At 38.4% G+C, this 13,952-nt stretch overlaps 1 protein-coding gene across 1 annotated transcript in view; it reads left to right on the top strand.

Annotated features, from left to right (window-relative positions):
* Nucleotides 1-798: 798 nt before the first annotated feature.
* The window catches only part of LOC128745597 (arp2/3 complex-activating protein rickA-like), a 106,752-nt gene continuing 93,598 nt past the window's right edge, over nucleotides 799-13,952 (top strand). Inside the window, exons 1-2 of the mRNA XM_053842674.1 lie at nucleotides 799-931; nucleotides 2,446-2,813. Coding sequence (XP_053698649.1) covers nucleotides 799-931; nucleotides 2,446-2,813 — 501 coding nt within the window. The remainder of the gene's footprint in view (nucleotides 932-2,445; nucleotides 2,814-13,952) is intronic.

Raw genomic sequence — 13,952 nt, forward strand, 5'->3', positions numbered from 1 at the left:
TATATATATATATATATATATATATATATATATATATATATATATATATATATATATATATATATATATATATATATATATATATATATATATATATATATATATATATATATATATATATATATATATATATATACGTTACACCACAACTACCCGACCAAAGCGCACCCGAAGTCAAGACGTCAGCGAAAACCCAGCCGGGACCCATAGCAACAAACCGAGGAACCAAACCATCAACGCAACCATCGATCAACAACCGATGACGACTGCAAGACCCGATCGAACCACGCGGACAAAGGTTGAATCAGAATCGAACCACCCGAGGAAACGACGCATCAGCAGATTCAGTAGATATAAGCCTTATAGAATTAATTTTCAATTCAGTCTTGTGTGTAGTTAGGAACGATCAAGTGTTAAAAGTATAGTGAATAAATTTTTTTATGCTAACGTGAAACTTTATAGCATAATTGGCGCAGTCTTAAGGCAAGTGGTTAAACGAAGTGAACAGTGTTAACAGAGCGAACATCTAGGAGCACAATCACCAAGTCTACAAAGGAGGATTAATCCCGCCACTTGGAATCCGACACTATCTACCCAGGCTCCAGGAGATGAGAATAATCTACCTGTAAGTAATCCACGACTTTTAATCAAAAACCATACTAATTCAGAGGTGCGAGCCCCCACCAGCGGTAAGCAGACACCTGAAATATCACAAAAGAAAAAATAAAACTAACTAACCACTAATCGCGAAAGCGCAGTGTAAGTGAAAAAAAGTGAATATCGTACTCGTACTCAAGCATGGCTGAATTTAAATCAGACCTTTCGGATACGGAACTGGACGATGTTCAACCAGTTCCGATTCCACAAATTACAGTTGAAAGTTTGCTCCAGCACATTAAGAGCCTAACCAACAACCAAAACGAACTAATCGGTCAGATTAGACACTTGAAAGCAAAAGCTGAGGATCCCTTCTTACAATTTAGGACCCCAGACCCCATTAAAAACTTAGCAACATTTGCGGGTAATAAAAAAGAGACACACGCTTGGCTAGAGGACGCCGAAAATACTCTTGATCTTTTTAAAAGCTATCAAGACGAACCGGTGTATAGTCAACTGGTCAGGGCAGTGAAAAATAAAATTACGGGAGAAGCAAAAGAAATTTTGATTGCTGCTGGTAACCCGAACGGTTGGGCAGAAATCAAGGAAGTAATTTTAAACTCCTACGGAGACAGACGCGATCTAACGTCGCATATTCAATCCTTGTTCTACATTACTCAAGGAAAAAAGACGTTAACTGAATATTATAACAAAATAAAGACCATCGATACTGCTATCAAATCAACAGCAGCAATGATGGAGGACTACGTTAACTCAACAAAAGCAATAAATAGCCTAGTGAGCTTAATAACGCTCACCAGATTTATAGACGGACTGACGGATGATTTACCAATGCATGTCAGAAGCTACAGGCCAAAAAGCCTGGAGGAGGCTTATGCCATCACAACCCAATACGCGAATGCTGCATACAGACAAAAATTTAATAAAAGACCGCCATCCGACCATATCAACAAAAACGTTAGACAAACAAATTCTAACTGTAATAATCCAAATGTACCTCTCGTTAATATTTCAAAACCGCCTACAAATTTTAATAACAATAGTAACCAATTCATCGCAAAACCGTCCACCTCAAATTTCAATAACCCACATACAAAATCTTATGGGTCCGGAAAATTTAAAACAAGAGCCGCCCCACCGGACGACGACGTTTCGATGAGAACGGCAAGGTCTCATACAGAGGTTAACAACCATGAAACCGAACGCAAAAACTGCGAGGACGAATTTGACACCTCACAGCAACAAGACGAAAACGTGCTTAACTCGGACGACGACGATTACTTTGTCGACGAGGAATTAAATTTTCACGTGGAAGAAGCACCACAAAGAAAAAAATAATAAAAAATGACAACAATTTCGTTCCGTACATAACTATCCAAACTTCAAAAGGTGAAATGAAATTTTTGATCGACACAGGAGCGAACAAAAATTACATATCGCCAGCACACGTAAATATTGAAAACTGTAAGATAGAGCCAACATCAAAAGTGACCAATATAAAAGGCACACACATCATAGATAAATCGGCATCATTTGACCCATTTCAAATTAACAAAAAATTAAAATTTTTCATTTTCGAATTTCATAAATTTTTTGATGGACTCATTGGATACGAGTCACTACGAGATCTTAATGCGAAAATCGATGTTAGCAAAAACATTTTGAAAATTGGTAGAAAGACCTTCCATATGAAAAAGAGATTCCCCGAAAAACATAAAATAAACTTAACAGAACAAAAATTTCAATTTGTAAAAATCAGAACAAAAAATGATGGAGATTTTCTCGTAAAAGAAGAAAAACCTTTCGACAATTTTTCAATATTACCAGGCCTCTACAGAAGCACAAACAACGTAGCTTTTATAGCAGTGCAAAATCACTCAGAAACATCGATCGAAATTAACGCAAACGAACTCAAACTTTCTAATGACTTAGATAAAGAAATTGAAAATGACCCGTTCGACCTGACGGATTTACCAAAAACGGTCGACCCTGCGAAATACACATTTAGAGACGATCACATGAATGATGAAGAGAAGCATGCCCTCAAGAAAGTGATCAACAACTATAGAGACGTTCTTTACGTGGAGACAGATAAACTGTCGTTCACCCACAAAATAAAGCACAACGTCAGAACGGTCGACAATGTGCCAGTACACTCCAAATCGTACAAATACCCTTACGTATACGAAAGTGAGGTACAAGACCAAATAAAGAAAATGCTTGCGGACGGAATAATCAAGGAATCTATATCACCATACACCTCTCCTGTATGGGTAGTCCCAAAGAAACCTGATGCGTCTGGCAAAAAGAAATTTCGTTTAGTCATTGATTATAGAAAACTTAATGAAAAAACAATCAATGATAAATATCCCATACCAGAAATCACGGATATTCTGGATAAATTAGGTAAAGCAAAATACTTCTCAACGATCGATTTGGTTTCTGGCTTCCACCAAATTCAGTTGGCAAAGGAAGATACAGAAAAAACCGCTTTTTCGGTAAACGGTGGCAAATACGAATTCACTCGTATGCCATTCGGATTAAAGAACGCCCCAGCGACGTTTCAAAGAGTCATGGACTGCATTCTAAGAGACTTAATCGGAGTATGCTGCTTCGTCTACATGGACGATATAATTGTCTTCTCCAGCTCCCTTCAAGAACACGCAAAAAATCTATCTCAAGTGCTTGAAAAATTAAAGGACGCGAGATTAAAAATTCAACTTGACAAATGCGAGTTTTTTAGAAAAGAAACTCAGTTTTTAGGTCATACAGTCTCTGAAGACGGAGTACGACCAAATAGCGACAAAATAGAAGCTATTAAACAATGGCCACTACCTTCAAGTGAAAAAGAAATAAGGCAATTTTTAGGAATGCTCGGTTACTACAGGCGATTTATCAAGGATTTCGCAAAAATCGTTAAACCACTAACAGCACTCCTCAGGAAAGAAACTGAATTTGAAATTACACCCGAAATAAAAAGGTGTTTTGAAAAATGTAAAGAACTTTTAATGCTTGACCCGGTATTAGCTTACCCAGATTTCAATAAAGAATTTTTACTGACAACAGACGCAAGCGACTATGCCATAGGCGCTGTGTTGTCACAAGGACCGATAGGGCGTGACAGACCTATCGCATATGCTTCAAGGACATTAAACCAAACAGAAGAGCGCTACTCAACAACAGAGAAAGAATTCCTGGCAATTGTATGGGCAGTGAAACACTTCAGACCTTATCTTTATGGAAGGAAGTTTAAAATGTTCACAGACCACCAACCACTAACTTTCTCACTTAGTAACGCAAACCATAGAATTATTAGAGGAAAATTGGCTTTAGAAGAGTTTGATTATGAACTTATCTATAAACCAGGCAAACAAAACGTAGTCGCCGACGCATTGTCACGCGTAAATTTGAAAAACCATTTAAACATGCATTCGCAATCATCGCTATCTTTAAACGTTGAACCGTCTGAGCGAGCAGCAGAAGATTCGGATGATGAAAGCGACATAATGACGGTACACTCGGCAGACACAAGCGACGATTATTTTATCAGATATACCGAAAAGCCAATCAATGTTTTCAGAACGCAAGTTTTATTTAAAATTGGTAATATAGAGTTATCAGCGTACGAGCAAGTCTTTCCAAAATTCCATAGACACACAATTGTCAGAAAAGAATACACCGAAGAAAACGTGGTAGAAATATTAAAACGAACCCTCAACCCGAAGGGTGTAAATTGCTTAAAAGTCCCCGTGTCACTAGCACAATTGGTCCAAGAAACTTACAAAAAACACTTCTCAAATAATAATATATACAAAGTTTTCATTTCAGAAACCTTACTGGATGACATAAGAATGGAAGAAGAGCAGGATGAAACCATAAGAAACATACACCACTATGGGCATCGTGGCATAAAGGAAAATAAGAACCAAATAATGCAAACCCATTTTTTCCCACAACTCGACCGAAAACTCAAAATTTTTATCAATTCATGTAATATTTGCAAAAAAGCTAAATATGACAGAAAACCACCGAAACTAATAAGAAAGAGTATATTTGGAGAAAAACCTTTCGATCGAGTTCATATAGACATTTTCTTTTTAAAAGGGCAAAAATGGCTCACTATAGTCGACTCCTTTTCCAAATTCGCAAACATCATCCCATTAACCACTAGAACTATCATTGACATAAAAACAGCGATTACCGAGCACATTCGACAGTTCGGAAGACCGAAGACTATAGTATGTGACCAAGAGCCATCTTTTAGGTCTATAGATTTCGTAGGATTCCTTAACGATCTCGGAATCGAAATACACTTCGCGAGTGGATCGAACTCGAACGGTATAGTGGAACGGTTCCACTCGACACTAATAGAAATTTTCCGCACGAATAAGGCGAAGTTTAACAATCTGACGATAAACGAACAAATAAACATCGTAATAGACATCTACAACAATAGCTTCCATTCAGCCATCAAAAACCAACCGCGAAACTTAATATTCAATAACTCAGGAACAACAAATATGGAAGAGATATCGGAAACAGCAAAAAAATTACAGTCAGCGGTAAAAATCGAACTAAATAGGCGAAAAAACGAATATGAACAACAGCACGAAACTAACAAAAAACCCACAAATCTTTACCCTGGCGACATTAAGTATATTAAAAACTCACAACGCCTAACAAAAGATAAAGACCCATTTAAAACTACAACCGTTAAAACCAACAATGAACTAACATTTGAAGATGTCAACGACATCAAAATACATAAAAACAGAATAAAAAACTAACCAATAAACCAATCATTTAATTCTCGTTACAGTTTACCTTTCATCACCTTAATAAACAGTACCAAATTTAAAGATGTATCCCATAACAATGGCATAATAGCCATAAAGCTAAAACAAGTCAGGATAAGGTTAGGATTTGAGAGGATTATACACAAAATTAACATCCAATCTATCGAGTATAACATAGACTATATCGAAAGAACAGCTGAAAACCTGAAAATCATTGACCATTTACGTAACACACTAGATTTCAAAATCCAATATGCTAGAGGAAAATTGATGAGTTTGTATTCCCACAGAACCAGAAGAGCACTAGTCAATGCATTAGGATCAGTGATAAAATTGTTAGCAGGCAATCCAGACAATGACGATCTAGAAATCATAAATCAGAGTTTAGGTACCCTAGCAAAACAGGAAAATTCAATCTCGAAATCTCTATCAAGACAAATAATCATCAATGAAAAAATACAAAACAAAATCAATAATATTACGGATATTCTCAAAAAGATTAACAAACACATCGTAGAGCAAAGGAACAGTTCGTTAACTGTTAGGGCCGATTTGGAATACATCAACCTGATCATAAACCTTGACTTAATAATCCAAATTCTTAGTAATATAGAAGAACAAATAGAATTTGCCAAATTTAGCGTTTTAAACAGGAATTTATTCTCATTTGAAGAGAAAAAATATATTTTTAACAGACTAAATGCACAGAAACTAAAATTAGATTACTTAGACCAAATATTTCAGTATAGCTCAGAAAGCGTAATTGTAGGCCGAGGCGAAATTCTAATACTGGTGAAAATACCCATTCTGGACGACAACGAGTTCGATCTGATCAACATTCAACCGCTCAACATAAATAACACACGAATCCACACAAACATAAAGCTGGTGGCAAAGCATGGAGACTCCATTTACAAACAGACTGAACATTGCGACATATGTGAAAAGACAACTCTTCTCGAGGACGAATGCATCTATAACCTCTTAAATCACCGCACACCAAAATGCGACATAAAACCCGTAAGACAAACTACCCGTGTAGAAGAAATCAAGAAAGGAATCATACTTATTGACACAAACGAAAAAGTACTGATTTCCGATTCATGCAACAGCTCTAGATTGATCAACACTCCGACAATCATAGAAGCAAACAATTGCACAATAAAAGTGATGAACATTACATACAATAGCCAAGTCTCTCTGGAAAATAACGAAGAATACCTCCTTCCAGTGTTCGGAAGCAAGATGATACAACTAAACTACACGGAAGAACAAAACGAGTTCTCTCACCTCAAATTGGAAAATTTGAACAGCCTCCAGGACGTAAAACTGGATTTGCATCGTTCTAAAAGAAGAACAACCATCGGAGGAGGAATCCTCCTCATACTAATCATTATCTGCTCTCTTACTATTTATATTATCAACAGAAAAATCAAATCAAAGGAAGAATCCTTTCTAGAAGTCCATAACCATGCTGGAACCACCACGGAACCTAAAGACCCTATCAAGCAAATTAAACCGACACCATTACCAAGTCTCATCCTTTTCGGTAAATCGCCCGAGGACGGACGACAATCTAAGAGGGGAGGCGTTACACCACAACTACCCGACCAAAGCGCACCCGAAGTCAAGACGTCAGCGAAAACCCAGCCGGGACCCATAGCAACAAACCGAGGAACCAAACCATCAACGCAACCATCGATCAACAACCGATGACGACTGCAAGACCCGATCGAACCACGCGGACAAAGGTTGAATCAGAATCGAACCACCCGAGGAAACGACGCATCAGCAGATTCAGTAGATATAAGCCTTATAGAATTAATTTTCAATTCAGTCTTGTGTGTAGTTAGGAACGATCAAGTGTTAAAAGTATAGTGAATAAATTTTTTTATGCTAACGTGAAACTTTATAGCATAATTTATATATATATATATATATATATATATATATATATATATATATATATATGAAAAGCAAAACAGATTTGGTTTTCACGTTTAAACTTTAGATAAAAATGCGTTAGTCTTGCTCGATTAACAAATTCTCTCTCCGTTCAGTTGCCCAACACTGGAAGGACTATTGACCAAACTCGTGACTTTAGTCATGACCTTGAAATGCGGTCAGGCATATATTAATATTTTTTTGAAACGATGATTCTACAATTGATGAAGGGACGGTAAGGGAAAGTAATGAAGAAGGATTTTTTTTCCGGGAATGAAGGGGAAGGGTGGAAAGGAAGGGGGGGGGGGGGGGGTAATAGGTAGCTATGCTTAACAAGTTGTCGTTGTGACTCCTATCTTTTGTCCAATGCTGGAAGGATCATGGGTCGAACCAAGCTGTAATCAGAGATTATAACCGGATTTGAACCCATAACACCTGCCAGGGCGTGTCGCTCACTGGTACCCGTGTACCTTTGATCAGCGCCTCTGTGGTTGAGACCACAGGGTTGAGGGGTCTCAAACCATCATAAAATAAATTCATGCCTCTAAAACCCCCACATGCCAAATTTGGTTGCGCTTGCTTGATTAGTTCTCGAGTTATAAGGATATTTGAATTTCATTTGCATGGGAGCCCCCTCCTCTTAAATGGGGAAGGGGTTTCAATTCACCATAAAAGAAATTCTTGCCTCCAACAACACCCACATGCCAAATTTGGTTCCATTTACTTGATTAGTTCTCGAGTTCTGGGGAAATTTGTGTTTCATTTGCATGGGAGCCGCCCCTTCTAAACAGGGGAGGAGTCCTAATTCATCAAAAAAAAATCATGCCTCCAAAAACCCCCACTTGCTTGATTAGTTCTCGAGATAAGAGCAAATTTGTAATTCGTTTGTATGGGAGGAGCCATAATTTCCCTCCTAAAGAGAGGAGGGGTTTCAATTCACCATAGAAAAAATTCTTGCCTCCAACAACACCCACATGCCAAATTTGATTCCATTTGCTTGATTAGTTCTCGAGTTCTGGGGAAATTTGTGTTTTATTTGTATGGGAGCCCTCCCTCTTAGTGGTGGGAGGGGTCTCTAACTATAATAATAACCTTTCCTGGCCCCTAAAACCCCTGCATGAAAACCACCAACTTTGGATGAGGTTAGAAAAGAAGCGAGAGAGCTGAAAAACGGCAAAGCAGCTGAAAAGTACGGCATCCCCGCCGAACTTTTGAAAGTCGGGAGCGAACGGCTGTATTATGCTATCCATTAGTTTATACTAAAGGTATAGACTGAGGAGGAATTACCTACGGACTGGTTGGAACGTCTCATAGGCCCTATTTACAAAAAGGGCCAACGATTCGAATGCAGCAATTATCGAGGTATTACTCTCCTCAATTGCATACAAAATTCCTTTGTTGGCGAGTACCAGTGCGGTTTTCGAAAAAAATGCTCCATGAGGGGCTGAATGTTCATCTTGCGACAGATCCTCAATAAAGTCTGGGAATTCAACTTGTAGCCTCACCATTTGTTTATAGACTTCAAGGCGCCGTACGATTCAGTTAAACGAAATAAGCTGGGGCGGTTTATGATAACTTGTTATAATTTTGTTAGCTCCTACTGATCGTGATGTCATATTGTGTAGCTCTTATTAGATTGGTTCACCTTCTCGTAAAACTTGCGCATTTCATTTGCTCGGAATATTTGTTCTATTTCTTCATGATCACTGCTTTCCTTCTGATGGTGTTTACTTCTGAGGATCGTGATCAACCGGTGTCTGCTCGTCGATATTTGGACAAGTTCTCCCTAGTGGCAATACACAGTTATTGATGGCGGACTGCCTAACTAGATGTCTAATGTTCAGCCGAGGTGGACAACTTTGACGTTAGTACCTGCTCACGGTTGACAACTGTGGTATGTATTTTTATACATATATTATTTTTGTATTTGTATCTTTTGATATTAGCTTTGTGTCATTTTTATGTCTGTTGTTTTATTTTACAATCATTTTCGTATCATTTTTTTGTCATTTCTGAATCATATTTGTATATTTTTTGTTTCATTTTTGAATCATTATTTATAACTTTTTTCTTTCTTTTTTCTAACGACGTATAGCAGTCGGCTTTACTTTTCTGTTGCGGAAGGATAAATGCTTAATGCGAGAAATGTAGATTCAGATAATTTGAAAATTCTTGATATTAGTATTTTTTTGAAACGATGATTCTACAATTGATGAAGGGACGGTAAGGGAAAGTAATGAAGAAGGATTTTTTTCCGGGAATGAAGAGGAAGGGTGGAAAGGAAGGGGGGGTAATAGGTAGCTATGCTTAACAAGTTGTCGTTGTGACTCCTATCTTTTGTCCAATGCTGGAAGGTGCATGGGTCGAACCAAGCTGTAATCAGATTATAACCGGATTTGAACCCACAACACCTGCCAGGGCGTGTCGCTCACTGGTACCCGTGTACCTTTGAACCACAGAGGCGCTGGACAAAAGAAGTCCGCACAACCCCTCTTATTAACCATAGCGACATGGGTTGGTCTATTTTTAGATACAAATTGTGCCTCTTCCTCCACCTACTGTAGAAACCACCGACCGAGAAGTTTTAATCTAACATGTTTTTACTTTCAGGACGACGACACTATGCAGGCCCTTACGACTTGCAAGGTACTGCGTGTGACGCTGTTCGTCCGAAAGCGTGTTAGTCCGCGTTTCTCAGCGAGGTTCTTCGGAGAAAGGCTCCGTTCCTATGACAATTGACCAAACTCGTGACTTTAGTCATGACCTTGAAATGCGGTCAGGCATATATTAATATTTTTTTGAAACGATGATTCTACCATTGATGAAGGGACGGTAAGGGAAAGTAATGAAGAAGGATTTTTTTCCGGGAATGAATTACTTACTTACCGTCCCTTCATCAATTGTAGAATCATCCTCTTAAATGTCTTGGACACTTTACTTTTTGTTCTTACAAAGTATAAAAATTACCTTTTTGCCGACCGGTTTCGGGTAAGTAGTTACCCATCTACAGGGCCGAGTCCGAGTTGGACTCGGCCCCGTAGATGGGTAACTACTTACCCGAAACCGGTCGGCAAAAAGGTAATTTTTATACTTATAAAAAGGTAATTTTTATACTTTGTAAGAACAAAAAGTAAAGTGTCCAAGACATTTAAGAGTCATTCTAGTTCTTACGTTAGCACGACTACGTAATTGAAGTGTAGAATCATCGTTTCAAAAAAATATTAATATATGCCTGGCCGCATTTCAAGGTCATGACTAAAGTCACGAGTTTGGTCAATTGTCGTAGGAACGGAGCCTTTCTCCGAAGAACCGCGCTGAGAAACGCGGACTAACACGCTTTCGGACGAACAGCGTCACACGCAGTACCTTGCAAGTCGTAAGGGCCTGCATAGTGTCGTCGTTCTGAAAGTAAAAACATGTTAGATTAAAACTTCTCGGTCGGTGGTTTCTACAGTAGGTGGAGGAAGAGGCACAATTTGTGTCTAAAAATAGACCAACCCATGTCGCTATGGTTAATATGGGGGGTTGTGCAGGCTTCTTTTGTCCAGCGCCTCTGTGATTCAAAGGTACACGGGTACCAGTGAGCGACACGCCCTGGCAGGTGTTGTGGGTTCAAATCCGGTTATAATCTCTGATTACAGCTTGGTTCGACCCATGCACCTTCCAGCATTGGACAAAAGATAGGAGTCACAACGACAACTTGTTAAGCATAGCTACCTATTACCCCCCCTCCCCCTCTCTTCCTTTCCACCCTTCCCCTTCATTCCCGGAAAAAAAATCCTTCTTCATTACTTTCCCTTACCGTCCCTTCATCAATTGTAGAATCATCGTTTCAAAAAAATATTAATATATGCCTGACCGCATTTCAAGGTCATGACTAAAGTCACGAGTTTGGTCACTTGATATTAGGCCAAAAATATAGACTTAGCGAAGGTGATAGTCGAACTCACAGCTCCCAATCTCTAGGTGAGCGTGTTGTTTAACCAATTACACCACTAAGCCGTCTATACTCTGTGGTCTTATATCAAGGTATTTTTATGACGCATGCCTGATTCTATCATTCATTCGCCCATTTATCCAGCCCGAATATATTTTTGTTGACTGTATTTGTGCGGTTGCAACGTGTGAGGATCCACTACGTATTTTCTCTCACCGTATAGACTCTTACCTTCGCTAAGTCTATATTTTTGGCCTAACATCAAGAATTTTCAGTTTGTCTGAATCTACATTTCTCGCATTAAGCATTTATTCTTCCCCAACAGAAAAGTAAAGCCGACCGCTATACGTCGTTAGAAAAAAGAAAGAAAAAAGAAAATACGTAGTGGATCCTCACACTACATGTAACCGCTGGCAAGGACGGTTACCGACTGATTATTGCTAAGCGCAAAACGAATAGCTATATGTCTATCAATCTGTGCGGTTGCAACAAATACAGTCAACAAAAATATATTCGCGCTGGATAAATGTGCGAATGAATGATAGAATCAAGCATGCGTCATAACAAAACCTTGATATAAGACCACAGAGTATAGACGGCTTAGTGGTGTAATTGGTTAAACAACACGCTCAACTAGAGATTGGGAGCTGTGAGTTCGACTCTCACCTTCGCTAAGTCTATATTTTAGGCCTAATATCAAAAATTTTCAGTTTTTCTGAATCTACATTTCTCGCATTAAGCGTTTATTCTTCTCCAACATTATTTATAACATGTTTGCATCATCCTAATATCGAGTCTGTGTTATTATCCTCATTAAACAGATGTTTCGTATCTTTTCTGAAATAAGTGGTTTAGCAAAATGGTACACGTTTAATATTTGGAAAAATGTTATTTTTCAGCTGAGAAAACCAACGAAACATTTTTGAGAAAAAGGAGTAAGTGACTGATGCGAAGAATGATTAATTGGATGAACTGGAAAACTTCGCTATAGATAAAAAATATATTAGGTTGTGCAATGGCAGGTGAAGCTCACACCCACGTTCTTTCGGCTGGTACTCGAATGTTTTATTCACTAAACTACTGCCACCCGTTATATTAGGTAGTCTTATGCCTAGTCTTGTCTTATTCTCCCAATTCTTTCATTTCCGTATACGCACTACACAATTCTAAGCGACGATATTATTTTTGTATGATTGCTTTTTGTTTCTACCGCCGAGAAGTCTCTTTTATGTCATTTCCAGCATTATTTTTGTAGCATTTTTGTGCCAATTCTGCGTCATTTTCATGTCATTTTTGTACCGTAAATATGTCATCTTTTTCATTCAATTACATTGTTTTGAATCAAATTTTGTAATAATTTGTGATTTAAAATGACCTAAAAATGCGAACATTTGAAAAAAATATTTTCTTAAACTCAAAAATCAACCAAACCAATTTTCAAATCATATTTTTATATTTATTTATATCATTTTCATGAAATTTTTATGTTATGTTTCGATCATATTTGTAATATCTTCGTATCATTTTTGTATGATATATTTTTGTATCATCACCCAAATCGGAGGAAGTCTTTTGTCAAGTCTAATATTTTTCGTCGGTTAAAATGAATTGCATTACGCGTTATTTAAAACCAAACATGTAGGAAGAAAAAGGATAAATAAACAAAACAAAATTTCGCGTTCAATACCAATTTGACTTGAGCTGTCTCACGGCACCACCGTAGCGAAATCTCCATTTGAACCCTTCAAATCCAATGCTCAGTCCAGTTCGCTCACTCACATACGCTCAGGTAATTTACTAGAAAAATTTACCACCGCCTCTGCTGTCGTCCTGTTTTCCAAAATCGAAAATCCCTTCGCCGGGGACGTTCGATTTCCTTTCGAGGCTTGAAGGAGCTATCCGCACTTCGTACCATCGCGTTTGTCCTCCCTTTCAACAGCTCGCGGAAAGAGATGAAACGTTTGATTTTTCTGTTGTTCTGTTCGATACGTCAGCCACTGCAATGGTTTCAATGCGGCAACAGTGGCTTTCGTTTCGTTCTGCAAACGCGATTTTCATCCCCTAAGGCGAAATTTCATACACACCAATAAGAGCAACAACAACAACAACAACAACGGCCGGAGAAACAAGACCATACACTTTGTTTCGCTCTTTGAACAATTTCTTTCTCCTGATGGACAGCTTTCTTCTTGCTTAGTTTGACTCTATTTTGCCTTCCGCTCGAAGGAAGAAAGGTTATAGGTTCACTGTAAAAGTGAGCCTTTCAATTAAAACGTACTCCAATTTGTCAGCGCAGCTGCAGGCCGATTTTCATTCACTTCACGTCAACAAGGCAAAGCATAACATTTGGCGAATTTTCATTAATTTTCCGATCGACTCGTGTAAAAATGTTGAAAATCGATCAGGCAATTGCTAGGTTATTAGCGTTCCAAACGTAACCACTTTTCGGGAGGATCGCATTATTAGATTTTTTGGAATGACAACCTACCCTTCGCGTAAGACGTGATCCTACGAGAAAAGAAAATCAGCAACTTCATCGTGGGGTCAGTCCCGGTGTAGTGGTTAGCATTCACGCCTCTCACACCGAGGACCCGGGTTCAAATCCCACCCAACCCCACAGAAATCATGAATGACGCAATGACTATAATCTAACAAAA

The sequence above is a fragment of the Sabethes cyaneus genome, chromosome 1 (assembly GCF_943734655.1).
Source record: "Sabethes cyaneus chromosome 1, idSabCyanKW18_F2, whole genome shotgun sequence".
NCBI classification, from domain to species: domain Eukaryota; kingdom Metazoa; phylum Arthropoda; class Insecta; order Diptera; family Culicidae; genus Sabethes; species Sabethes cyaneus.